Source organism: Aristolochia californica, unplaced genomic scaffold (genome assembly GCF_029961685.1).
Source record: "Aristolochia californica isolate CCGP_79_NKW_82.1479 unplaced genomic scaffold, dmAriCali1.0.hap1 SCAF_5, whole genome shotgun sequence".
Lineage (NCBI taxonomy): Eukaryota > Viridiplantae > Streptophyta > Magnoliopsida > Piperales > Aristolochiaceae > Aristolochia > Aristolochia californica.
The window spans coordinates 6,004,450-6,032,063 of record NW_027182214.1 but is presented as its reverse complement, the minus strand read 5'-3'; the positions used below and the strand labels follow the sequence as shown (position 1 = coordinate 6,032,063).

Below are 27,614 nucleotides of genomic sequence, written 5' to 3'. Positions count from 1 at the left end.
TTGTTTATTTATTCACCACAAGTTAAAATCAATCTTAATTTATCATTAAAAAAGTTTAAGTATAACTCTCTTATAAGAGTTAATAGACTAATAAAATCTTTTTTATATAAATTAATCATGGTTAATACTATATTTAATTACTAGTTTAGAGTAAGAATTTAAACATTGTAAAAATAATAATTTAATTAAATATTTGTTTAATTATTTTATTTTAATAATTTAATTAATGTAATCATCTTAATTTAATTTTTAAATTATTTATTTATTCTTCACAAGTTAAAATTTATCTTAGTTTATCAATAAAAAATTTAAAATCATCTTAAGAGGTAATAGACTAACTTTATATAATAGATATCCTTTTTAATAAATTAATGATGGTTAATATTATATTTAATTACTAGTTTAGGAGTGAGAATTCAGATATTTCAAAATAACAATTTGATTAACTATTTTAATATTATAAAAGTTATCATTTGTTTAATTATTATTTATATTAATTAATTAATTAATATTAATTTATTTTTTAAGTATTTAGTAATTTATCACAAGTTAAAATCTATCTTTTAGTTTATTAATAAAAAAATTAAGTAAAAATTATCACTCTCCACAGCACTTTCAAAGTGCACGATAGTGAAGAACACAGGGTGACGTTCGTGTGATATATTTCACAGAGAAGTAGCTAATCAGCTGCTCTACGCGTATTGGCAAACGAGATGTCAGATTTGGACAGGCAGATCGAGCAGCTGAAGAAATGCAAACCTCTCAAAGAATCCGAGGTGAAAGCTCTGTGTCTCAAGGCGATGGAGATCCTAGTGGAAGAGAGCAACGTCCGTAGGGTGGATGCTCCCGTCACGGTATTTCATCTGTCTTCCTTTAAAATTGCTTTCTGTGTAAAGTCCAATGAGACGGGATAAGGTCCTAGATTCATGTGATCATGCGTCTCCTTTTCTCACTTGAATCTTCGAGGTGTTTTTTGGCCTTTTCTGCAACTTGACAGAAATTGGTTCCTTCGTTTCACTGCTTTTGCGTTTATCTGGTTAGGAGAATATCTATTCTTTGGTATGCATTTTTTGTATTTTTGTATTGAAGGAAGATTTTTTTTTTTTCTGTAGAGCCTTTCGACTGGTTATCATGATAATTCGAGATGCAATGTAGTCCATTTACGTCGAAAAAAGCCTTTTGTTCGTTAATTTTTGTCCTTGTTTAGTGCGTGGTCTCGTCGGATGAGCCGTACGAAATAGTACCCGCTGAAGAATCGTTTGTCAAGAACAAACCACTTCACAAATTTCGTAATGCCAATTTTTTTCGTTTGTACCTTTGCCCATTGGTTCCGATATATTGATTAAAGTGCTGTTGTTTTCAATGGCGAAGCAGAGAAGAGCAGAGTAACATGATCTAAGAATGGAAGGGCTTTAGCCTAATGAAGAGTACTATCAATGGGAGTTCTATGAACTGGATGTCAAGATTCATTGCAATTGACATTTTTGTAAATTCTGTTAAGAATGTATAATTAATGTCTACTACAAAAATTCTGACTGTTAGAAATATATTCATGTGCCAATCTTAGTTAATTTCGTCATACCTTGAACTCTGAACCTTCCTACACTGCACCAAGCACACATGCTGGGAAAATTATAGTTATTACCAGGTCCCTATGTTTGTTCTCTCTCAGATATGACATATGCTTAATAAATCAAGTGTTTATCTGGCATGCAGTGCATGTGTGCCATCATAGCATGGTGCTGCAGATTGATTCTACAGGAATTTAGTTTCTCATCTATGCGGCATAGTTTAAATGTCATTTTGCATTCAATAGTTGCCTTTCTATAAGTAAAAATAAAAGATTTACACTTTGAGCTTAAAAAAAAGAGAAAAGACTAGTACTAATGCAGAAAATTGTTGCATTCGGAAGTCCAGGTTTTTCTTTTGTTAGATGAAACTTGAAGTGCATGCGAGAAATACTAAAATGGCATTTTACGGAATCTTTGGCAGCAAATGGCTGCTGCAAGAACCATGGCACACAGTTTAAGCTTTATAAGGAAACCAGAGCAAATTATTTCTTTGACTGTCGATGAGTTGAGAGAAATTTTTTACTACATGCTATTGTGTCCATCAAACTGACCTGGCTGTTCCATTATTAAATGGTGACTCGGTCTTAGTCTCCTGATTGAATGTAGAAATTGTATGGGCCCTTTAAAGTTTGTCGCAGAACAGTATTGAGTTTCTTTTTGGGATTATCGGCCAAAATTGAGGTACTCCTGTTCCATGTTGAAGTAAAACTGACTCTGAGGAAGATTCTTTGGCATTCTTTAAGAGTACACATTGCCACATAATCTGGTTGAAGCACTAAATGCTCTGTGGGTGAGAAGTGAGAATCCTTGAAAGAGAAGACTAATCATCATTGATCATGTGTCCTGCACTATCTCATGAGATGCACTCCAGTGGAACTTCGTGAGCAAGAAAGTGGCTGCATGGGCATCACATATGGCAGGGAGACGTTGTTCAAGCGTCTTAGGAAAATTTAAAGATTTTGTCTATCTTGGTGAAAGTTTTGGTTGGTGACATTTTTTTTTTTTTTTATGTATACAACAAAACAAATATTACTGGTTAAGTGAGTATGTCTTTATGAAGGTGTTGAACTGATTATGTTACTACAGAATCTTAAAATGGATAGTCTAATTGATGAAGGTTGGATCTGGTTTTGTAGATCTGTGGTGACATTCACGGACAATTTTATGACATGAAAGAGCTATTCAAAGTTGGAGGAGATTGTCCAAAGACAAACTACTTGTTCCTTGGTGATTTTGTTGACCGAGGATTTCATTCAGTTGAAACATTTTTGCTCCTTCTTGCCCTTAAGGTACTCTTTCTTTTTTTTTTTTTTTTTCCTTTTTCTTGTGTGCAATCAGTTTTGCTTCTTGTGGCTAAATAGGAGTCTACTTGCTCTCTTTCTCTAGATATAACCAAATAAGTTTAGACAACCAAATAAGTTTTGACCTAATTGAAAAAATAATCGAAGGGAAACTAAAACTGATAGATTCTTTGGAAATGTGAGCTTTTAGTTTCCTCGTTATGTATTTGCTTCTTGTGGTGCATGCAATTTTGTTCATTCTGGTCAGGATGTTGTATTTTTCATAATGGAGACAGTTTGTGTCACTATATGCATGTCTTGTAGTTGCTTCAATTTTGTTACAAATATTATGGCTATTTATGTTCTCTTTCTCCTTGTTGTTGGAAGATGGGCCCAAGCCCACACGATCAAGGAAGACCCACATATCTAAGAGTATTGTAAGATGGGCCACACGACCAAGGAAGACCCACATATCTAAGAGTATTGTAAGATGGGCCACATGACCAAGGAAGGTCCACATATCTAAGAGTATTGTAAGATGGGCCACACGACCAAGGAAAACCCACATATCTAAGAGTATTGTAAGATGGACCACACAACCAAGGAAGACCCACATATCTAAGAGTATTCTAAGATGGGCCACACAACCAAGGAAGGCCCACATATCTAAGAGTATTGTAAGATGGGCCACGAAGGAAGACCCACATATCTAAGAGTATCGTAAGATGGGTCACACGACTAAGAAAAACCCACATATCTAAAAGTATTGTAAGATCGACCCAAGCCCATAAGAAGTAGGACCCACCATGATTACCATGAGCTAGCATCCTTATCACATAAGTTGGAAGATCAAGTGGGACTCACAAAGATAACCACAAGCTGGTTGGAAGATCAAGAATGACTCACAAAGATAACCACAAGCTGTTTAGAAGATCAAGTAGGACCCACAAAGATAGCCACGAGCTAGCATCTTTATCTTATGGTCATGTCCTCATAGAAGAGTTCTAGTTTGAGTTATGTTGTCTTCTATTTATATTGAGTTATTTAATTATTCTAGGACTTATCTTTAAGTGTTAGAGTTTGAGTGTAATTGGGACAAAAGTGGTTTTATTATAATTGGATTCTACTACCTTGCTCTATTATAAATAGAGGTTCATATACTCTGATTATAATAATTTAATGAAGTATTTATCTTTTCCATAAATTCAACATGGTATCAGAGCAGGTTCTGTGAGTTGACTCGGTCAACCCACAGAGATAATGTGATTCTTTTCTGATCTATTATTTCAAGCAGTTTAGGTTTCGTATTTATCTTTTTTTCAGTCCCTACACCTGTTAGTTGTTTTATGTTTTCACCTCTATACTGAGCTTTTCATATTGCAAATGATATATTGACGGAAAGATATTCAAGTCTACTTCCAAGGAAAAATGTTTTTTTTTCCAATCAGAGTTATTTACAAAGAGAAATCGATATTTGAAGCAGCGAAGGACATATTGCAAAAGAGATTCGAGTAGCAGCAGATAGCTTCAACTTCCGAGGTACTTTATGCTATCAAGAACGAGACTTTATATGGAGAATTATATATAAAAAAAATATCTATAAGTCTATTTTCTTACCTATTCAACCAATTCTCGATCTGAGTTTTTTATAATGAAATCTATTAGATTATTTATCTCAAAAGAAGTATAATTTATGAAGAGAAGTTATACTTGGATGAAAAGTATTTAAGTCTAGTTTCAGAAGGAGAAAATTTCATGTCAATCTAATCTATATTTAAAGATATATTCGCATTGGAAGAATCAAAGGTTATGCTGGTATCCTGTTGAATTGAAAAATCCAAATTTAAGCCGATTGTTTTGCGTTACTTTTTGAGTTGTTATATCAGGAAAATATCTCACTTCTCCTTTGTTTGAGGGCTTATTACTATATCTATGTTATTTGGGCTTATTACTACATCTATAATATTTGGTTCAAGCTGGGATCATTGCCATTACCTCCCAGCTTGAGGGGGAGAAGTAGAAGAAGTACAAGAAAGAGGTATTTTATACCATATGTTGTGGATAAGTTTTATGTGACCAAAATATTCAAGAAAAGGGGAGCACAAAAGATGAAGCTTTTGCATCTAAGAAGAAATTTTTGCATCGGATTATTTCATGGGTCATTTTACAAGGTTTATTATTTTGGTTCGTGTTATATGGGCCCAAACCCATTTCAGTTGCAGCTATTGTGTCTCTTTAGATGAGACATTATTATTGAAAAAGTGGTGGTCTCAGTATCCTTTTTTTTACCATCCTTTATTTGACTTTCATAAATATTTTTGGGCCAACCTTATTGTAACCTTATGAGTGTTGCTACGGTTGGGACATCGTGATGGAGGAGCTTATTACTACATCTATGTTACCCGTTAATTTCTACCTGTGAGAGTCGGTGCCCGGGTTGGGACATTATGATGAACAAGCTTATTACTACATCTATGTTATATCACCGTGATGGAAGAGCTTATTACTACATCTATGTTATACCCCCCTCAATTGGCATTTATTACTCCTACCACTTGAGAGTTGTTGTCCTGTGGAGGGACACGGTGATGGAGGAGTTTTATTACACTTCTAAGCATTGCGTATAGACCCACTACCTATAGAAGATAGGAGTGTGCTCCAACCTATTGGAGTATGGAGCAATGTCATACGGTTTGGAGTGATTTTACTCTCACTTATCTTATGCCAGTTGGGCCTCATGGAAGAGCCACCAGTGTGAGGGGGAGTGTTGGAAGATATGTAGGACTGCCATTTTATACAAAAAAATCTTATACATCATTGCAACAAGCTGGGAATTCATGATGTTCTCTCACCTCCAACTTGAGGGGGAGTGTTCGAAGATGGGCCCAAGCCCACACGATCAAGGAAAACCCACATATCTAAGAGTATTGTAAGATGGGCCACATGACCAAGGAAGACCCACATATCTAAGAGTATTGTAAAATGGGCCCAAACCCATAAGAAGTAGGACCCACCATGATTATCACAAGCTGGCATCCTTATCACATAAATTAGAAGATCAAGTGGGACTCACAAAGATAACCACAAGCTGGTTGGAAGATCAAAGACTCACAAATATAACCACGAGCTGGTTAGAAGATCAAGTGGGACCCACAAAGATAGCCACGAGCTGACATCTTTATCTTAGGGTCACGTCCTCATTGAAGAGTTCTAGTTTGAGTTATGTTGTCTTCTACTTATATTGAGTTATTTAATTATGCTAGGACTTATCGTTAAGTGTTAGAGTTTGAGTGTAATTGGGACAAAAATAGTTTTATTATAATTAGACTCTACTACCTTCGTCTTTTATAAATAGATGTTCGTGTACTCTGATTATAATAAGTCAATGAAATTTTTCTCTGTTCCATAAATTCAACATTTGTGAACTACAAAACATTTTCTCTGGAAAACTGCAATGGGACTATTGATTATGAGAAGTAATTCATGAAGTTCTGGGGCATTCACCTCTATTTAAAGTAATGACAAGGTCATATGGTCATTATAAGCTCTTAGGGACACTAAAACTCCTGCTTGGGGTGAAAGGGTTGGGTTGCCTGCCAAATATTTGATCAGAGTCAATGGATGTCTCATGTTGAGCCAAAAATCTGTCAGTTTTAGTCCATTACACAACTTTATGTTGTCTATTATAAAGAAATAAAAATATTAGAGTAAGGGAGAAGAGAAAGAGAAAAAAATTGTCTAACTGGTAAAATCAGCAGGCCTCCTGAAATAGACTATTCTCTGGTTGAAGTTTTAGTATGGTAAGGAGTGCTAAAACACTATGGAAAATAAACAAGACTCCTAATGATTATATACTTTGATTTTCTACATATAAGACTTGGAAACTGTTATAGAATACATATACACATTTTGAGTTCTATCAACTAATCAACTCAATAGAAACTGCTTCTATAAGTACACTACCTCTTCTAGTTGAACTATGACACTGCAATTCTTTCATAAACTACCCTCAAACAGAAGAGCGTAAAGCAATAAATGTGAGTGAAGCACATCTAGAAGCTTTACCACTCCAAAGGATTTATAGTGCACTGCTTGACAGAGGTTAGATTTGCAATTTCAGCTCTGATGTTTCTAGTATACGCACTTTCAGAGCGGCTAAGTTCTGTTTTAGTTGTGACGTGGACAAGGTGGGGAAAATCTTTTCAGGTAACTCCATATGAGTGGAAGCCTCGTTAGAGAAAACCCGAAAAATTTCTATCATTCCAGATATTCCTCAGTATTGTAGTGAATAAGGTTCACCTAAATATTTTTCTGCGGTGGCAAATTGGAATAGAGGCAGATTAGAGGATGAAATTTGTGAAGCAATAGGGGGGGAGTAGGGTAGAGAGGCTGCTGTTGGACAGAAGCGCATGGTGCCAAATGTTGAGGGAGTCTGAACAGCAGACCTACTCTGTTCCCTCAATGTTGTTTTAAAACCTGCATAGAGAGTTAATAACAGTAGTTTCTCTCCTGTCAAGGCTATCAACAGTAAGGATCCTATTCCTCATTGCACACCAATTAAGAATGGGCTATTGGTGGAGTTTCCAAACTTTAGTAGAGATCAGATCACCAGCTTGAGCATTTGGAAGTCTGGAAATGTAGAAGGATGAGACCATGAAGTTACCATCTGTAGATCCGTTTCCAGATTATGGCATCTTCAGCATACCTATAAATGAATATTGATTCAAGAGAGGTAAGGAGGTTGCTGGCATCCAGTGCTTCAAGATCAAGTTTGAGGATGACCTTAGCTTGCGACCATTTGACTTAGTAGTGGATTTAACTTGTGAGCTGCTAAGATAGAATCTAATATCTGCCACTCTTTTATAAAGGCAGACTGATGGGAATTCACAAGCTTTCTGATTATTGTTCTGAGCTGATTGGTGACAACTCTCGTGATGATCTTAAATGCACTTGAAAACAGAAGGATGAGTTGAATGCCCGCTGGCTGGGACACACCATTTTCTTAGGAATAAGAGTAATTAATGATGCACCAATTGAGCTGCTTATGATGCTGAACTTGCAGAAATCTTTAAATGTGGCCATGATATCATACATGAAGGCCTCTGGATTAGCTTTATAGAATCCAGTCCAAAGCCATCAAAGCCTGGGGATTTATCTAGCTTCCTCAACTTCTCTCACTGAGAAAACAGACTCTAGATGATCAGCTTGCTGTTGCTGCAGCTTATTGAAGCTTGTTGGAAGACATCTCAAAGGGGCATTAAGGTAAATACTTTCCCCACATCAAAGAGATGGCAAAGGGTTTAAATTAGTGTTCTTCTCATAAGGATGACACACAAGGGTGTAAACAGAGAAGATGATGTATGTCTACTTGTGTATTTTTTTTTTTTTTTTTTTTGAGAGCTTGTACTATAAAGGCAATGTAGTCTGTTAAAATACAAGTCCAGGGGTATTTTGGTCTTCCCATATTTTTCTCATTACATTTTTCTCTTATGGCATGACTACTAGATAGAGAATGTCTTATTTTATCTCTAGTTAAATTTTCATTGAATTTAGACATGTATTTTAGGAGATATGTAATTTTGAGTATCAAGGGGCATTTTTGTCCTTCTGTAAATTTTCACTTAAACCCTGATTATAAAGAAGCTGGAAGGGCCTTTTTGGCTCGGATTCTTAAGGCATCAAAGTTGCTCCTCTTCCTGAACTCTTTTTCCTCTTCTATTTTCTCCCCAAATCACATATTTTTCATGGTATCAGAGCAGCAACGCAAGTCTTGGGCAGGTTTCTTTCGATTTTGTGGGTCTTCTCTCCATTTTCAGCAATCTCCTTGAAGGTTTTCCCCAAATTTCTGAACTGGTAGGGTAACCCTTTTTTCTGCCTATCTTAGCCCATTGGCTAATGATTACTGCTTCTATTTGATTGATTGTTGAGATTTAGAAGTGTTTGATGATCCCAATTTGAGAAATTTTTTCAAATCTGCCTGTGTCATCAACCCAATGCTTGCATCATCATCCATATAGCCCGTGTCATCCTAGTTTCTTGCAATTAAGTCATTCTCTCATCAATTTATGGTCTCAATTGCTAAAATTGATCATTGTTGGTTCGAAATTGTGTGAATTGCCCTAATTGAATTCGGTGTGGGGCCACTTGATTGCACAAGCATAGAAATTTGGGAAAAATGTTTCCCTTGGTTAATTGATGCTCTAGAGTACTGAATTGTGGTGTTTGCTGATATTTAATGGCTGACTCCAACACTTGAGTTGCTGTCTAGAGGATTGCTGAGAGTTCAGATGTGAAATTCTTTTAGTCTATTCAGATAACTACGATCCGGTTGAATGGGTCGAATTATGTAAACTGGCCCAAATCAGTTTTGATGTATTTGAGGGCCTGAAGAATGGCAAAATATATAACTGATGATCCCCCGGTGCTTGTTACTGAAGATTAGGTGGCATAAGATAATTTAGTAATGACCTAGTTGGTCAACAGTATGAAATTCCGATTTAATGACTAGATTTTGAGTTGCATTACTACTAAGGCAATGTGGATTACTTTGGCTTCCCTTTTGTCACAAGAAAGTAATTTGTTGAGGATCTATGAATTATATGTGAAGTTCTTTACTATGAAGTGTGGAGGTAGGTCGGTGACAGATTATTTCACTGAGATAAGGGGAGTACTATAGGAGATTAGTACATTCCATCCTTTTACTACGAATGTTGAAGACATTTGTAAGAAAGAAAATCAGATTCAAGTAACTCGATTTTTGGATGGTTTGGGGCCTAAGTATGATGCTATTAGAGGCCAGCTGTTGGACAATGAGGATGTGACCACCCTTGAGCAAGCCTTTAATAGAGTTCTTCGAGCTGAAGGTGCAGTTGTAAGTAAGAATGAGGCAAGTGGAGCTCTCTTTGAAGCAATTGTTCTTAACCTTTTGTTTTCTACTGGTAAGCTTGATGGTTAGTTTCATGGTGGTAATAATAGAGGTAGAGGTCGCTCTTGCTCCACCCATGCCTGTGGCCGAAATAATCTGAGGAATCGAAAATGTGTTCATTGTGGTAGTATTAATCATATTTCTGAGAAATGCTGGGAAAATTTGGTAAGTCTATTTGGGCTAACTCTATAGTCACAGATAAGGATGCCTCCTCACACACTGGATCCTATGAGGAAATTCAACAGTTATTACAATGTATGAGTCAACTGACTGCTTCATCTATTGCTTCTCAGACTACCGAGACGACTCCTTCTTCCTCGGCAAGTGTTACGATGGCTAGTACAGGTATGAATGCACTGGATGTGTCTCATTTTCCCTCTTGGATTATTGATTCAGGAGCCTCTACATACATGTCAGGTATGCCTTCCCTATTTCAGTCCATTAGTCCATCTCATTCATATCGTCAAGTTATTTTAGCTGATGGATCCACTCTCCCATTCAGGGGGAGGGTACAATTGACACTACTACACAAATATCCTTAGATTTTGTCTGTGAGTCATATAACTAAATCCTTAAATTGTTTAGTAACCTTTTATCCTAAATCTTGTGTCTTCTAGGATTTGCAGACGAAGAGGATGATTGGTTTAGGACATGAGAAGGGAGGGCTCTACATGCTGGATGATGTATCCATTTCTCCAGGTTTAGCTCTATCTATTGCAGATTCTTCCTACTTGTGGCATCTGCACTTGGTATATCCCTCACCAACTAAGTTGCATCTTGGTATATCCCTCACCAGCTAAGTTGCGTCAGTCTTTTCCTTCTTTGCCAACCAATATTTCATTTGATTGCGAATCCTATCAGTTGGGAAAACGTCGTTGCTCCAGTTTCCCAGTTAGTTTTAGTCAAAGTAGCGAGTTGTTTAAATTAGTCCACTTTGATGTATGGGGTCCATGTCGGGTTCCTAACCCATTTGGTTTTAAGTATTTTGTGTAGTTCATTAATAATTTCAGTAGAGTCAATTGGGTGTATCTCCTATGGGAGAAGTTCAAAGTATTTTATGTATTCCTTAATTTTTTCAATTACATAAAAAATCAATTTGGTGCATGTGCTTCATACTGACAATGGTTTGCAATATCTTAACCATAAATTTTCAGTATTTTGTGCTTCTCATGTTATTACCCACCAAACATCCTGCCCTTATACACCACAACAAAATTGGATGGTTGAAGGTAAAAATAGACATCTCCTTGAGGTTACAATGACAGTATTACTGCACATGAATATTCCTAAATCTTTTTGGGGAGATGCAATTTTAGCTTTGTGCTACTTGGTTAATCATATGCCCTCATCTATTTTGGGTGGTCAAGTTCCCAATTGTAAATTGTTTGATGTAGCTCCTCGTATTTTTGGATGTACTTGTTTTGTTCATATGTTTGGAACTTTGGTTGATAAGTTCTCACCTCGGTCAGTCAAATGTGTTTTTCTGGGATATTCTCATCAACAAAACGGGTACAAATGTTATGAACCTATTCGATGGAACACATATGTGTCAGCCGATGTGACCTTCTTTGAACATACTCTATATTTTTCATCATCTACTGAGCTTACTGTATCACCTGAATCTCCTCCAGACAATCCCGTCCTTGTTACAGTTTTGGATGTACCAGCTTCATCGAGTTCTTCATTGCCTCTTTGCTTTTATAGTCGTCTCTCTTATGCTCCTACAGTGCCTCTAGCAGTTACCTTTATAGTGCTCTCTTCTCATGATCCACCAACTTCCTCATTGCTTGCAGATCCTGTTATGTTTAATTTGGACCTGCCTATTAGTTTACGAAAAGGTAAACGATCTTGTACTTCTCATCCGATATCCAAATATGTGTCTCTTGATTTTTTGTCCCCTTCCTTCAAGTCCTTTGTTATGTCATTGTCTACTTCCCATATACCCCGTTAAGTGTAGGAAGCTTTGTACTCTCCAGAATGGAAACAAGCTATGGATGATGAGATGAGTGCTTTGGTGTCTCGAGGAACATGGCGTCTATGTGATCCACCAGCAGGAGCAGTTATTGTGGGGTATCGTTGGGTTTATACTATAAAATATAATGTTGATGACTCTATTGGACGGTACAGAGCTCAGCTGGTGGCGAAGGGGTATACGCAAACTTTTGGAGTTGATGTCTTTGAGACATTCTCTCATGTGGCCCGACTTACTTCGGTATGTATCTTAATATTTGTGGCTGTTAATAAGGGTTGGCCTATCTTTTAGCTCAATGTGAAAAATGTCTTTTAATATGGTAATATACATGAGGAAGTGTATATGGAGCAATCTCCAGGGTATGTTGCTCAAGGGGAAATAGGAAAGGTGTGTAAGCTACAGAAGGCTATTTATGAACTTATACAAAGTCCACGGGCCTGGTTTGAAAAGTTTAGTGATGTGGTACTATAGTTTGGGTTCTATAGGAGCCATTGTGATCATTCTATGTTCCTACTTAAAAGGAAGATTGGTATGGTGGTTTTGGTTGTCTATGTAGATGACATTGTATTATTTGGTGATGATCTTGATGGTATTACAGAATTTAAACAATATCTGGCCACACATTTTCAGACAAAGGATTTGGGTTTTCTCAAGTACTTTCTTGGCATTGAAGTCGCTCGTAGCAAGCGAGGTATTGTTCTTTCTTAGAGAAAATATATATTGGGTATGTTACAAGAGTATGGTTTATTAGGTGCTAAACCCATAGACACCCCCATGGAAGTTAATCATAATCTACATGACACCCAAGGTCCTACACTCAAGGATAAAACTCAATAGTGACGGTTAGTAAGTAAACTAATCTATGCTACAGTTACCAGACCAGATGTCTCATTTTCTGTGGGAGTTGTGAGCCAAATTCATGGAAAATCCTCAGAAAATCCATTTAGAAGCTGCTCAAAGGGTTTTGAAGTACTTGAAGGGTGCACCTAGGAAAGGTCTTCTATATACTCAGAATGGGAAAGTTGATGTACTTGGGTATTCTGATGCCAATTATGTTGGGTGGAAGATGGATAAACGTTCTACGTCAGGCTACTATTATTTTGTTGGAGGCAACCTAGTATGTTTGAAAAGTAAGAAACAAACAGTTGTGGCTAGGTCCAATGCAGAGGCCGAGTATTGTGCAATGGCTCTTATAGTTAGTGAGCTTATGTCGATTAAGTCTATGCTTTTTGAGTTTGGTTTTACATTACCTGACCTTATGGTTATGAATTGTGATAATCAGGCAGCCATTTTATTGCCAACAACCCTGTATTCCATGAGAAAACGAAGCATATAGAGGTTGACTGTCACTTTATTAGAGATGCAGTTATGCAGGGGAAGGTGGTAACTCCTTATCTAAAGTCTTCAAACCAATTGGGAGATATATTTACCAAGCCTTTGGGAAGACATGAATATTTATGACAAACTGAGATTGTTTAATATCAACTTTCCAGTTTGAGGGGGAGTGTTAAAATTAAAGTCTAGGGGTATTTTGGTCATTTCCTATATTTTCCACATTACATTTTTCTCTTTTTGTATGGTTATTAGATAGAGAATGCCTTATTTTATCTCTAGTTAAATTTTGTTTCAATTTGGACATGTATTTTAGGAGATATGTAATTTTGAGTATTGAGGGGCAATTTTGTTCTTTTGTAAATTTTTACTTAAACCCTGATTATAAATAAGCTGGAAGGGCCTTTTTGGCTTTCCAAGGTAGAAAAGTTGCCCCTCTTCCAGAACTCTTTTTCCTCTTCTATTTTCTCCCCTAATCACATACTTTTTATAGTCATTGTAAACTTCTTTCATCAACTATAGATAGAGACTCAAGGCAAGGGGTAGATGATTAAGTCTCCCCTCTTCTCTCTCAAATTTGTCCTTACTTTTCTTTCTCTCTCTCTCTCTCACACACACACCTTTCTCCACTCTTCCTTCTTCCTCTCCTTTTCTTCTTCTTTTCTTCTTTCTCTCCTCTCTCACCCTCTTGGTCGAGTACCTTATCATGGGATCCTAAATCTAACATAGTATCAGAGCATTAGGTTTGGTATCCCGAAATTATGATGCTGGTTAATCAAGTTTTTATCAACTCTTTCGGAGGAAGTTGAGGTATTGAACAAGGTTTGGTTTTGAACCACTTTTGGCTCACAAAGATAAGTTTTTTCTTTTATTCTTTTCCTTGAGATGAATGCTTTTATATATCTCGAAAATTGAAGGTTTATTAAGCATGCTTTGATAAGAAAAGATAGAGTTGCTGCATCTTATATATTAACTTTTGCTTGGTTGATATTGATATGTTTATCTATGTTATCTTTGGTAAAAGAGATCAGTTTTTAGATTGATACAACTTGTGGATTTCTGGTTCTTTATTTGTTGAATAAAGTTTTGCTATTCCATTGATGGTTTTATGGTGGTGTTTTATGATTGAAAGACTATATTTACATACGTTGAATGTTGAAGGTTGATGTCATTGGAGCAAGATATTTTTTTTTTTTGAAAAGATTATACGCTATTCTTTTATGTTGGAATGTTATTCTATCATTAAGATTGGCTCTTGATTTTCTTTCCTAAAAGTTTAAGAGGAAAAAAGGGAAAGAAAAGGCTGGAGTTACATGATTAGTTGGCGCATGACTCATAACCTTCTTTAGAAGATCCACCAAATTGATTGAGATCTCTTGAGTTTTGGTATAATTTCACATATCTTGATCTTCTCATTGGGGTGTATCCCACGAAAGGACAAGAATAAAAAGACTTACCAAAAAATTTTTTAAGAAAAAAAGGCAGCAAAGGCTGGGTCTTTGGGTTATTTGTTGGCGCCAAACACTAGAAGGAAAGGTTCATTCTTTAAAGGATCTCCAAGATATCCGAGATCTCCCTCTTGGTATGATTATTGATTACCTTCCTTAATTATTCCCTTGCCTACTAAAATATTTAGGCAAGTCAAGGAATGAGATTGATTTGCTGAAGTGGCACCTAAGACACTAAAGGAAAGTTTCCTATCTTATTTTTGGAAAGTGGTTGATTGAAGGAAGATCTTCCTTGATTTGATTTCTTGGTGAATATTATTTCCTAACAGAGAAAGTCTTCCATGCCCTACCTATTTGTTGATCTCAGCTAGCATGTACTCTCTTATTTAGTGCATGATTAGTTGTCGCAAAAATTACATATTTGGTTTTTGGGTTAAATCTTCTTCTTTTCCCAAATTAGTTCCAACCCGAGTTGGCCTTGGTCTCCCTCCTCTTGAGTTGGTTCATTCCTAATGGCTGAAGATCACATGGGGAGTAAGAGTGACCTTCTTAAGATTGCCACTATACCCTTGAAAGGGTTATCTAATTACTTGAGCTAGTCACAATCGGTTAAAAGGTTTTTCATTACACGGGACCTCTTAGGACATCTCACCAAACCAGCTCCACCTATTGATGAGGAGGACAACTTCTTTATTAAGTGGTTAATGAATAATACATTGGTAATTAGTTGGTTGATAAATAGCATGGAGGAGCATGTGGCTAATAATATGGTCTACATTAAATAACCGAGTATAAATAAAAGACTAATATAACTAAAACACATTTAAATTGAGACTCTTCTGTGAAACCTTCTTTTGTGAGACTCCTGTAAGATTCCACCATATTAATTCGGGCTCTGTGAGACTTCTTACTGAGAGAGTTATGTAAGAGTCTTCCATATCTTATCTTTAACAAAACACACACACATACACTCTATAGGCACACCACACACACACAATAATATATACACAAACTCACACACACTCAAAACTCACACATACACGGGGTCACACAATCATATGCACATGGGCCTACTTGGAACCATACACGTATGAGCCCATGCACAAACGTGCCACATGGGTCCACACACCATCATACACACATGAGCCCACACACCATCATACACACATTAGTGTAAAACAGAGTAAGCTCAACCAAGAACGTCTAAACAACAATCAAGAAGAAAGCCAACACTGATCTATCACAAATACAAGAAGGTTTCGTCCCATCACACGCTCTTAGAAGAGCTTCAATGGCTTCTGGACTGAACAGAAATACAAGAGAAGAAACTAAAACAAAACAGAGTAACAAGGAAGAGGTCTAATTTTGGATGGCTCATGCTGCTGAAGAACTCCTCTATTTATAAGCATTGCAGCACTCAATGGCTGCTTCACGCAATGGCTGCTGCACGCAATCCAGTTGACCTCATGAAACTTCCCCGGACCCCGCCGCCAAGGGGCCAGCCCCCTTGGACCCCCGTCGGGGCTGACGGCCCGAACCCCCATCTTCCTTATTCATTTTACAGTTTCTTCACAAATAACCATTGCAGTCACAATTTGACTTCATCAGCGTCTAAGCCGGAACCGCTAACTAATTTACTCACTATCGATATTGGCGCTTCTCATTATTGGGGGCCAGAGAATATATTACATTAATGGTAACTTGTGAGAGGTGGGCATTGACACACTAACGGGCTCACCATCGTATACACATGAGCCCATGCACCATCATACACACATTGGCCCACACTTGCTCAAACTTATAAATATGGGCCTACACATGCTCAAAATTACACACTGGTCCACACTTTCTCAAACTTACACACAGGGGCCCATGGAATAATATACATATGAACCTACGCAAAACAATCATGCACATCTGAGCCCACACACAATCATGCACACTTGGGCCCACACACAATCATACACAGCTGGGCCCACACGAAATCATACAATTTGACCCACTCACTCACAAACTCACTTATGTAGGCCTTTCTAGACACACTCACGCACACTTAAAACTTGTGGACCATACACTCATAAATCATGTGGGCCTATACACTGTCACACTCATACAGATGTATGGGCCTATACACATGCATAAATGTGTGTCCTTATACATTCTCCAATGTATACAATATGTGAGCCCACACACAAATATGTGTGGTTGCAAATAGATACGCAGGTGATCGCACACCTGTAGGCTCATATATATATATATATATATGATGGCTGAGATAGCCTTTTTACATGTTTCGCACCAAATGGTTTTTCGTATTGGATCAGCCCTCACACGCATGTAGATCCACATTACACATGCATGCACATGTGGGCCCAACACTTTTTTTTGAAAAATATGTATTAATAAAACAGAAGAAAATTACAATGTTTGAGGGAGCATTTCCCTTACAACCAGTGATTGTAGGGCAGCTCCCTGCCTAGCAAGTACATCTACCGCTGAATTTGCGGATCTCGGAATGTGGGTCCAACAACAAGAAACAATTGAGGTAATATCTAAAATTCCCTTAAAAGTATCCCAATGTCTCCACGGAGGAGAAGACACTCTCTCACACCAACCAATCACTACTTTTGAATCCCCTTCAACTTGGAGGGGCCCACTGCATCTTTCTTTGAAAACACGAAGACCGGAGAGGAGAGCTTGTAACTCGGCATTCGTAGAGTCAGAAATACCAAGAGGACCGGCATACGTGAAGAGCTGATTGCCGGAGTGATCAGAAATTACTCCGCCATAACCAGAAATACCAGGGTTGCCAAGAGATGAACCATCAAAATTTAGCTTGAGATAACCAGGAGCCGGAGGAGTCCATTCTTGCATGACCGGAGGCTTTTTTCCAATGTGCATCAAAGCCAAGTTTCTCTAATTTTCACGAATGGAGGAACCCAGATAGGGAGAAAATGCTTTCTTTGTTAAAAGCCAAGTAGATATATGACCCGCCACTCTGTCCGCAACCCGGTCTACAGATTCACTTTTTGTATCAAATCGTCTTCTATTCCTATTTGAGATAAGTGGGCCCAGCACTTACACACAGAAATGTTTGAGACCACTTATAAACGCATGGGTCCACACATCTAACTTACGTGCACTCTTACCCATATGGGCCCATATTGCACATACATGCATTTATATACCAGGCTATTTTTTATTTTTTATTATATTAAATGAATGAAATATATGCAATGGTATTTTTGTTATATTATATTATATTAAATTCGTAAAGTGTATTTAATGTTATTTTTGCATTTTAAAGTGTATTGAGTTTCCATTAAAAGCCCGCTAAGCTTATTGGGTATCCCTTAAGAGTCCAATATCAACCGAATATACTTCTTTGTGTTCTTAATGGAAATCCATTGAATTTTTAATGATTTGGATTGGGTTTGGTTTTGTGTACACCCAACACATTAAAAGCCCTAAAGAAGTCATGGAATGTGTCAAACATTTGTCTTCTTTTGATTTGCTGTGTCATTTATTAGGGTATGTTTATGTTGTGGAAAGTGAGAATAACAAAAACTTGTTCTACGCATTCCTAGCACATTGATATAAATTGTAGTTTTCTTTTGGTAGATGAAAAGTCATTTCCTTGCTACTTATACCAGGAATTTTTGTTTGTGTGGGGCATGCATACCTAGGCAAAGTTCTTTCCAAACCTCAAATATCAAGTATTCTGAGGTGACAAATGCCTTGCAACCTTACCCTTTACTTTATCTTCTAGAGATTGCTTTCCATATCTTTTTCTTCAAAGTTTGAATGTTGTAGTTATAAAATCATGAACATTAAACATTGTGAATTTTTGCCTTATTAGCCATTGGCTTGTTATGCAAATTGTATGGCGAAGAAGAGATATAGTCATTGCTGTGCTATCTACTGATTTTGGCCAATCACCAGTTGGAAAATAGAATCCAATCTCTCAAAAGAAAATTACTTTTAAGACTGTATACCCTTAACCTTTCAAGGCCTTAAATAGCCAACTTGGAAGCATTGGAGTGATTCTGGCATTTGACTTTTTGGTCATATTTCTATTAGGTGAGAGATGATGCCCTTGATAAAAAGAGATTAGATGCCTGCTAGTTTTAGTTAAATGTGCTTACTTAAGGTCTAGCGTTGTGTGCCTATGCTGCCTTACCTGGGAGACCATAGGAGTTGGTACAATCTGGGATGTGGGAGTGAACACTGTTCTATTATTCTTTAGAGAGTATAAAAATGCCTAGGAAACCTAGGGAGAGCATTAAGAGTTGGTACAATGTAGTATGTTGGATTAACCTTGAAATGTGTGAGATGCTTTAGGAATTGATAGTTTTTGTTAAAAAATTTATGAATGTTTTTTCTAAATAAATATCTGAGTAATAATAGCAGTGCAACTGTTATCGTTATCTCCTTCTCTGCAAGTAGAGGGAGATTGTGCATGAAGGAAAAGGATGTGTGACTATGTCTAAGGTCATCATGTAGCTCTGCTTGGTCCAGGATTTATGTTTGTATTGTGAAACAATTGTTGTTGGTCTATCTATTAACTTGTTTTTGTTTTTTTTTTTTGTGTGTTCTTGATCCTTTTTGCAATATATGGTCCTTCCAGGTTAGATACCCAGATCGAATAACACTTATACGAGGAAATCATGAGAGTCGGCAGATAACACAGGTCATTTGTGTATTCACTCGCATTTCCAATGCTTACTTTAATCCAGTTTGCTCAACTGATCCAGTGTCATTCCTTTACCAGGTGTATGGGTTTTATGATGAATGCCTTCGAAAATATGGCTCTGTAAATGTATGGAGATATTGCACGGATATATTTGATTACTTAAGGTTTGTCTCTCTACTCAACAGATTCCTTTTTCCATCTTGTCATCATTCATTCTGTTTCATGACGTTGCAGGACTGAAAAAGCAAAAAACTATAAATCTTACATTACCTTTTCTACAGTCTCTCAGCTCTTATTGAAAATCAAGTATTTAGTGTTCATGGGGGGCTCTCTCCTGCCATAACCACATTAGACCAGGTCAGATATACCTTTCCTGGTTATTTGCGGAGTATTCCTTCTCAGACTTCCTTTTGACACAGAAACATTTTCTCTGGCAACAGATTAGGACTATTGATCGGAAGCAGGAAGTACCTCATGATGGGGCCATGTGTGACCTTCTGTGGTCGGATCCCGAGGACATTGTTGATGGTTGGGGTTTAAGCCCACGAGGTGCTGGTTTCCTGTTTGGTGGGAATGTGGTCTCATCTTTTAATCATTCAAATAACATTGATTATATTTGTCGTGCCCATCAATTGGTGATGGAAGGTTACAAGTGGATGTTCAATAATCAGATTGTGACAGTGTGGTCAGCCCCAAACTATTGTTATAGGTATCAATCTGTTTTCTTTTCCCCTTCTTTAGATTTCATTTTATAATGGTCATGAGAAGTTCTTAAACTTGAAAGAATGCAGAATAGGATGAAGAGATGTACACCCATGTTAGGTTTCTTCACCCCATTAGAAATATAACACAGACATGCTTGCCTATGCACTTTTGCACTCATGCACACTCATAGTGCTTAGATAATTACTTATTCGTAAAAAATTGAAAAAAATTGGAAGCACTCTTTTCCATCATCATATATCATTTCGTATATCTAGACATAAAAAGACAGGATACCCTTTGGAATAGGTATTGTCTCCTGTACAATGGACTTTTATGGGATCGATGGGTTATGCAGATTTGATGGGAAATTGTTGCTGAGGTGAGACTTATTTTTATCAATGTGGGGCTGATTGGGGAAGTCTCTTTTCTGGTTTAAAAAAAAAAATGTTCGCTTTAGATTCTTGGGCCTAGATATCAACGTTAAAGAAAATATATTATAGCTTTTTTAAGGCACTTTTCATCACTGTATTGGTTCAATAGATGCTGAGGCAGTGTGTAATGTTTCCTTACGTTTGGTGTCATTTTGTATAAATTATTTATTTCTTGGGTGCTGATTATACCCTTTTTGTTGCTTAGATTTTGATTATTGGTTGAGTTTCTCACTATTTGATGTGCTTATTCAGATGCGGCAATGTAGCAGCTATCCTTGAACTGGATGAAAATCTAAACAAACAGTTTCGCGTGTTTGAAGCAGCTTCACATGTTTGTACACAAGATACTTGCTATTTCAATTTATTTCCTTTTCGAAATAATAGGTGGTTTGATGTCCTAAGATTAGGAACACTTGAGCAGCCAATTGAACTCGTGCAATATGGCACAAAGAATAGTGCATTCTGCTCCAGTGTTCCTAGATTAGGAACAGTATCTAAGGAAATGGAGTGCTTTCTTAAATGGATTTTGTCTTGTTTGTATGATGCAGGAGTCAAGAGAGGTTCCTTCTAAAAAACCTGCACCAGATTACTTTCTCTAGGACAAGTTTGCAAGGCTCATCATTCCTCATCCAAACTGAACCACAAAAATGGAAACGAAATAGTGTAAAGTATGAGGGTTTGATGGTTTGGTTGCTCGGGTGGTGCAGATAGTTGCTCAATTACCTTAGGGTGTGATTCAGTTTTGATTGGCAAGCTTGTGAATATCTTTATGTAAGAATTTAAGATGTATCTCATCATCTGGATTTGTTCCCAATTATCAATTGGTCTTATAACCCAACAAGAGACTGGGTTACGATGTTCAAGAAGAGGGGTTATGTCAATTTAAGGCATTGAAAGGTATAAGTTAAACATGGACTGGGATTTTTAACATCCCATAAGAGTGAAAAAATGTAGCCAGCAGGATACAATAATTGAGTCATTGAAAAAGGCCGTTCATAAATGTACCTACTTTCCAATTCAAGTTTTATGTTATAGACCCTAAACACTTTGTTTAGAATTGTGGTTATTTTCTTTCAGCCCTTCTGAAATGTTGTTTAGAAGTGTTCGATGTCTGAGAGCCTTAACAACATTATGTTAGGAATTCGACGTCCCAATTCAATACTAATGAGAGAAATAATAATTGTAGAAGAATAAATAATTAAGCACAAGAACACAATATGTATACAGGTTTGGCTTAAAATGTGTTTATATCTATTATTTTGCTGTTGTAATAATTCACTATTTTGATAAGGTAGTTTGTAAAAGAAATATCACACATTCAAGTGTTTTTCCTTAACCTTTCTTTTCCATAATTCATAATCCTCGATGATAACGGGGCCCCTAAATATAAAGAGAAACTAGTACAATCGTTAATGAAACAACAATCAATATATAATCAACTTTTCGAGGGCTCTGCACTTATAGCTAATCATTCCTTTGTCTTTGTAAATATTAATTAATTTTCTTTTCTGTTGGTGGTTAAATGCAATGAAGATATTTGGTTTGATTTCAGAGCACACAGGGGAAAGCCCACTTAAAGTTTTCATTGACAGCTGCAAAGTTGAGGACGATTGATAGGCATCTTCTAATTGAACAGGCAAAAAAAAAAAAAAAATGTCTTTCAACGCAAAAAAGAAAGAAAAGACTGGAGGGCAGAGCAGAAAAGGCAAACTCTTCTTTTCAACTTTTTGAGAAGCTACTGCTGTTATGTACAATTGTTCGTTCACCAGTGCAAATGACATGAGAAAAAGCTTCTATAACAGGCAGAGCACGGCTCTGAATTCAGCCACGGATAGGAAGGAACGAACAACCTCACCCTTGGATCATGATTAATGAATTGTCTGGTCTGAATTTTCTTTTTTTCTGTTCCCAGGTTATCCATGTCTTTGTAGGGTCTGACGGTCGAATAGTCCAGGCCTTCGTGGCTGTCGCAAGCGAAGGGCTCGCAGGTATCATTCAACCAACATATTCCATTCTCTTGGCGACCATTTTCATCACCCATGATTAGAAGAAGATTAAAAGGGCATCCGAGAATCTTAATCACCAACCTGTGAGCATCTTTCATGAAATCAATGTAGCCGGACGGTGGTCCACTACTCGCCGACATTGCAAAAACCACGAATCAGCAGCTTTAAATGAGTATCGATTATAAAATCATATAACCAGCACTAATAATGTAATTCAGGAATTAGGAAGGAAAAATCCTTGGATGAGAACCATATCTTACATGATGACGTTATCAGTACTTGTATTACATGAATGCATTAAGAAAAACCTGGAGGCACAATTTTGTTAACAAACATAGAAGCTTCAGTCTCAAACCCACCATTATCTACTGAAAATTGGTGAAGACCAGTGAGATAAATAGAAGAGAGAATATGGTTGGACCCATGAGCAAGCATTTGCTTGTTTCTCCTCTGTGAGCCATGTGCAAAAGTAAGAAGAAAAAAATATATACAGGGAGCAAACTCTGCAAACTCTGCAAATCTCAAAACTCACCTTTTTTCTTCTTTTTCTTGCTTTACGATGCTGTGACCAAACCAGGCCCCATTGCCAGCTTTAAAGGCTTACTACCAACCCACAAATTCCCTCTCTATTTTTTACTAAACATGTGAGTTATGCTTTAGTCATTTTTAATTCTGTGGCAGCTTACTGCGGGAGATGCTAAGCGCTGAAATGCAGGTTTTTGGAAATTTAGAATCTATATTTCCATGTTTTACGTAGCTAAATTTCTCAGTGGATTGTGGGGAGCCTGTTCTAACTAGAGGGAAGCCATTTGGGAGGTTTGGCGTGAAGCATTTGCTGGCAGATGGGGCGGACTGGAGAGCTTGTGAAGAGTGTCTTCTCCAAGAGTCGGTCTGTTAGTGCTCATGATGGCAACGTAAGCTACTCTTGTTTCAGTTCTTCACTGTTTTCTCTTCTTTTTTTGCTGTTTTGAAGCTTTTTTGGTCTGCATTCTGAAGATAGACAACTCCATTTTTCCTTGTTTCGGGTTCTTGAAACGATTTTTTGAAGTGTTCTTCCTTTCTTAAGTGGGTTCTCTTCTCATTGCCGTCTTTCGAGTTTCTGGAGAGTACTGCATTTGAGAATTCTGTCGCAGTACTTTTTTAATCTTCTAAGTGGAATTTTTAGCGGGTTATTTGATGGTATGAATTTGTCCTGTCTCTCTCTGCTTTTGGAGTTTCAGCAAGTTAAACCGTATGGCTGTAACAAGAGTCGCATTTTTGTGTAGTTTTGCCCGTTAAATCTTACGAAAATGAGTCAAGAATTTGTCTTGTTTAATCTTCCGGCTGTTTCTAACTGTGAGGTCTATACCGAACTTTTGGAGCATTTGTCCTGTTTCTGTAGTTTTTGTCTTCATATGACTGAAGATTTTCTGACATTGTAGACTTTGTTACTTGGCACATTTTTATGTTAAATAGAGTGATATTTATTTGATTTTACCAGATTAAGAGCATTGCGATGGACAAGAAGAGTTGGAGTTTGGTAAAATCCTATTTCTGTGTGGACGAAGTAAATTCAGTTCTTGCAGAGGAGGATTCTGCTTCTGTAAGAAGTTCCGAGGCAACTGTGACACAGCCAATAAAGGATGAAGAAATTCATCAAGAAATACAGTCTGAATCTTATGAAGAACAAATTACAGAAAGAGAAGATGTCAACCAAGCAAGATGCTCACAGAAAGATGATGCAGCTATAGTTATCCAGTCGGCATTTAGAGGCTTTCTGGTTTGCTTATGCTTCCTAAACATTGTATCTACTAATAGCTACAAAAGCCATCTAGGTAGCCCTGATTAGCATCATAAATGATGTAATCCAATAGAAATTATGCAGCATGATTCTTAAATTGGGCAGTTGGTTGACAGTCATGCTGAAAGAAATAGCCTCTTGGAAAAGAAATTCTGATGGTCTACAATCAAGAGGCATGCCCTTAAGAAGTGGCTGACTCAAGACTTTCAGAGTTTCACCTATCCACAATGAGGCTAACTGATCTTGTTGGATTTTCAAGTCAAGGGTTTCTTTTTAGTGACTTAACTTCGTGATTCTGAAAAGCCATTTTGCTGTCTTTCTATCAGGCCAGGCGTCAGTTCCAAGAAACCAAAAGGTTCTGTAAAAGGGAGAGTAGTGAAGAAAGCAAACCATTCACCGAGTCTGGAGGCACATCAGTTGAAGTCGAAACTGGTGCTTCAACTGAAAAATACCGTCTTCAAGATGAAACTGCCCCTTTTCATCCTCGAGTACATCAGAAGTCCAAAACCCAAATCTCCAAGCAGAAGGTATTACACATGCCAACTCTTCTCACTTGAAACTGACATGTACATGTAAATTGAGCTACACTGCCTGCTTGAGACCTTAAAGGGAAAGTTCTGCATGTATATTTCATAGTATGACATCAAAATTTTGTCGAACCACATGTAAAACTATCATTTAATTATGAAAAGTTCAGTCTCTATTCCTCTTAAATAATACTTGGGTAAATTGAAGTGAACTCATAACATAAGCAATCATGCTAGGAAATGAGAAATCTGATTTCTGTAGTAGGCATATAAACAAGTTGTCAACATATATATTGGGATCTAACAGACAGGAACTGCCAATAGGTAAGCTGATGTACTTTTGAAATTGCCACTCTAGAAGTAACCATAACTTTGAATTGTCTCCATCGAATAATTCTGTCTAATAGAATTTTTTTATTTATATCCAATATGTAATAAATTAACAGGTAGGAGAAGATGACTAATGAGTAAGAGTTAGTTCAATCTAATAGATTTAAGGCCCAGAATAGCAGATGGTAAAATACTTGAAAGCTGATAAAATTATATAACTTGTTTGAAATTGGTCTTTCAACTCAGACTAGTGTGATTGTCAAAAACAAATGAACGAAAAGAAAATTGAATTTTTAGAAAAATTGTTCACCTTGAATGATGCCATGCGAAGGAAGAATGGAACGACAGCACAGTGAGTAGCAATATAGCAAAGTTAAGAATCCAACACAGGCAGGAGGCAACAACAAGGCGTGAGAGAGCATTGGCTTATGCATTTTCACAACAGGTAAGTCTAGGTTTCTCAAGGACACTGATCTGTTTATTTCCGACTTATCGACTCTAATTTCTGTATATTCAGAGTAAAGACTCAAGTATCCAAATGCTCTACTTCTTGACAGCTAAGAACCTGTACATCCAAAAAGAAACAAGCCCAATCAGACTCCAGGCAACCCAACTTGGGATGGAGCTGGTTAGAGAGGTGGATGGCAACCCGCCAGCCAGAATCCTCTGTTGAAGATCTAAGAAGCAACTCACTGAGGGCGAATTACAGTCATCAAGCTTCATTCAATACCAAGAAGAAAGATGATGTGGGAGGGGAAGAAAAGGAGAGCTGCGGATCCAATGAAATAACAGTTGGACTGGATGGTGTGATAGTAAATGGAGAAACCAGTAATGATGGACATGGAGCTAGTACAAACAGGCTCAAAGCAGCAAGAACTGTGTCAAGACGAAAGACAGTGCCAAGTTGCCAACACACAACAGCGCCAACCAAGGTACAGTAGCTGCACTCCTTGGTTCTCACATATTATACTTTGACAAACTTATATTTGCATCGAATGGTTGCTGGAGTGTCTCTACTGAAGCCAATATCACTTAATACAGCATGTCAAGCATTATTATACAAACTAATGGGACAAAATATTTTTTTAGGCCTACTAGTGTCCTTACCTGCAAACTATGCCCCTTGTAGAGCTAGATATTGACTTTCTAATTTTAGGTTTCCGTGAAATATAATAGAAAAATATTGACGTTCTAATTTTAGGTTTTCATGAAAGATTATGACAAAACATGTTGGTGAGTCCCTTCATCTGCTTTCCTGGAAATCAGTTATTAATCAGTGTATAAGATATGTCTGGACTTATGTTGATGCATCTCAGGACAGAAGCAAACTAGACGGGGCCATTTCATTAGATCTCTTTAGTACTCCATTTACTGATAGATGTTAAAAATATTGAGCTTAAGAAGTTAATACAAGGAAGGAAGAATTGCTAACCAGTGCTTCTTACCCTTTAATAGGAAATGAAGGGGGGATTGAATCTTGAGAAAGGTCTGTTTAAATAAGTAGAAACATCTGCATTTACCATTTCTTGGAGACTTTTGGGTTCTTTCACTATCTATTCACAGTGAAATCCTAAGATTAATTGTGTGGACGAATGCCTAAGATGGTCATATACTCTTAATGATATTAGCTGCACCAGAAGGACCTAGTAAGCAAAGTTTTTGCCAGCTTTTGTGTTAGTCAAGACCATCTATTTTATAGCAGTGAATAATGTAGATTCTGTAAATAACCAAATCTAACCCGGGGTGTAGGATTTTCATGTCACTCCACCCTACTATTATTTTCACCCCATTTTCTTACTCTTTGAAAGTAAGGATTTTTATAAAACTGCCATCTTCTCCATCTAGCTTAATGAAGCAATTATCTTCTCTGGCTTTTCTTGGACATGTTTTACTAGCCTTAAAACTATTGTTAAGGTAAGCAGGAAAGATATACTGCGGGAAGTAGGGAAGGAGAAACAAGTACAACAGCTACACATGGGAGAGAAATGAAACGTAAAGACATTTCATCTCAAATATCATCTGCCCACTCTGAAAGAAAAGGCTCTATTGTCCTTCTTTGAATGATGCCAATCAACTCTCACTGTACCTTTTGTGTTGTATAAGGCTTGACAATCAATAAGGCAGCCAGCCAAGAGACAAACAGGGTTCTCATTGTGTTTATCTCGTGCAATGGCAATCTTGTAAATACCTCAAATTTCACTCTGTTTGTATTTTCATGTTTTAATATCGTGTATATGGTGTTTATTCTGGACATGTGCTGCATTATGTTTTACTTGACTCCGTATTTTAATGTACATATTTCTTGTTTATTTCTTATCATATATAAGAAAATAAAAGAAAATGAGAATTTTGAAACATTATTATTCCAAAAAAATAGTTAGTGAAAAGGAGAATTTGATCACTATCTCATTTTTACTAACTAGTTTTTGGAATAATAATGATCAAATTCTTATTTTCCTTTCTTTTCTTTTCTAGGGGTTCCAAACACTCATATAATTTGGTCCCAGGGGGTATTTGAGAAGGTCATATTATGAAATTACCCTTTTAAGTTTTTGTCGTTTGGTTTTAAAAGTAAGTGTATGTACTTAATAGTAAGTTCAGATTTTCTAGTCCA

The 27,614-nt window shown here is 37.0% G+C and overlaps 2 protein-coding genes across 3 annotated transcripts; both read left to right on the top strand.

The window, feature by feature from the left end:
- The first annotated feature begins 674 nt into the window (after nt 1-674).
- On the top strand, nt 675-21,354 carry LOC137965575 (serine/threonine-protein phosphatase PP-X isozyme 2-like). Its single transcript, XM_068811842.1, has 8 exons — nt 675-854; nt 2,708-2,860; nt 19,156-19,218; nt 19,300-19,385; nt 19,503-19,578; nt 19,662-19,930; nt 20,610-20,688; nt 20,906-21,354. The coding sequence occupies exons 1-8, from the start codon at nt 714-716 to the stop codon at nt 20,954-20,956; spliced, it is 918 nt and encodes a 305-aa protein (XP_068667943.1). The 5' UTR covers nt 675-713; the 3' UTR covers nt 20,957-21,354.
- A 1,565-nt stretch (nt 21,355-22,919) lies between these two features.
- On the top strand, nt 22,920-27,309 carry LOC137965780 (protein IQ-DOMAIN 33-like). Of its 2 annotated transcripts, none has more exons than XM_068812122.1 (6): nt 22,920-23,277; nt 23,844-24,122; nt 24,470-24,670; nt 25,332-25,445; nt 25,558-25,932; nt 26,923-27,309. In XM_068812122.1, exons 1-6 carry the CDS (start codon nt 23,206-23,208, stop codon nt 27,058-27,060), a joined length of 1,179 nt encoding a protein of 392 aa, XP_068668223.1. In that variant the 5' UTR covers nt 22,920-23,205; the 3' UTR covers nt 27,061-27,309. The 2 variants fall into 2 exon arrangements, with proteins under 2 accessions (XP_068668223.1, XP_068668224.1); XM_068812123.1 differs by having other exon boundaries at nt 22,923-23,277; nt 26,915-27,309.
- The last annotated feature ends 305 nt before the right edge of the window (nt 27,310-27,614 follow it).

Excerpts from the sequence above, each read along its gene's own strand:
- LOC137965575 (XM_068811842.1), top strand. The coding sequence starts at position 714 with ATGTCAGATTTGGACAGGCAGATCGAGCAGCTGAAGAAATGCAAACCT. Across the intron at positions 19,931-20,609 it reads GCCCCAAACTATTGTTATAG|ATGCGGCAATGTAGCAGCTA; the intron begins GTATCAATCTGT and ends GTGCTTATTCAG. Across the intron at positions 20,689-20,905 it reads TGTTTGAAGCAGCTTCACAT|GAGTCAAGAGAGGTTCCTTC; the intron begins GTTTGTACACAA and ends TGTATGATGCAG.
- LOC137965780 (XM_068812122.1), top strand. The coding sequence starts at position 23,206 with ATGGGGCGGACTGGAGAGCTTGTGAAGAGTGTCTTCTCCAAGAGTCGG. Across the intron at positions 25,446-25,557 it reads CTTATGCATTTTCACAACAG|CTAAGAACCTGTACATCCAA; the intron begins GTAAGTCTAGGT and ends ACTTCTTGACAG. Across the intron at positions 25,933-26,922 it reads ACACAACAGCGCCAACCAAG|GAAAGATATACTGCGGGAAG; the intron begins GTACAGTAGCTG and ends TAAGGTAAGCAG.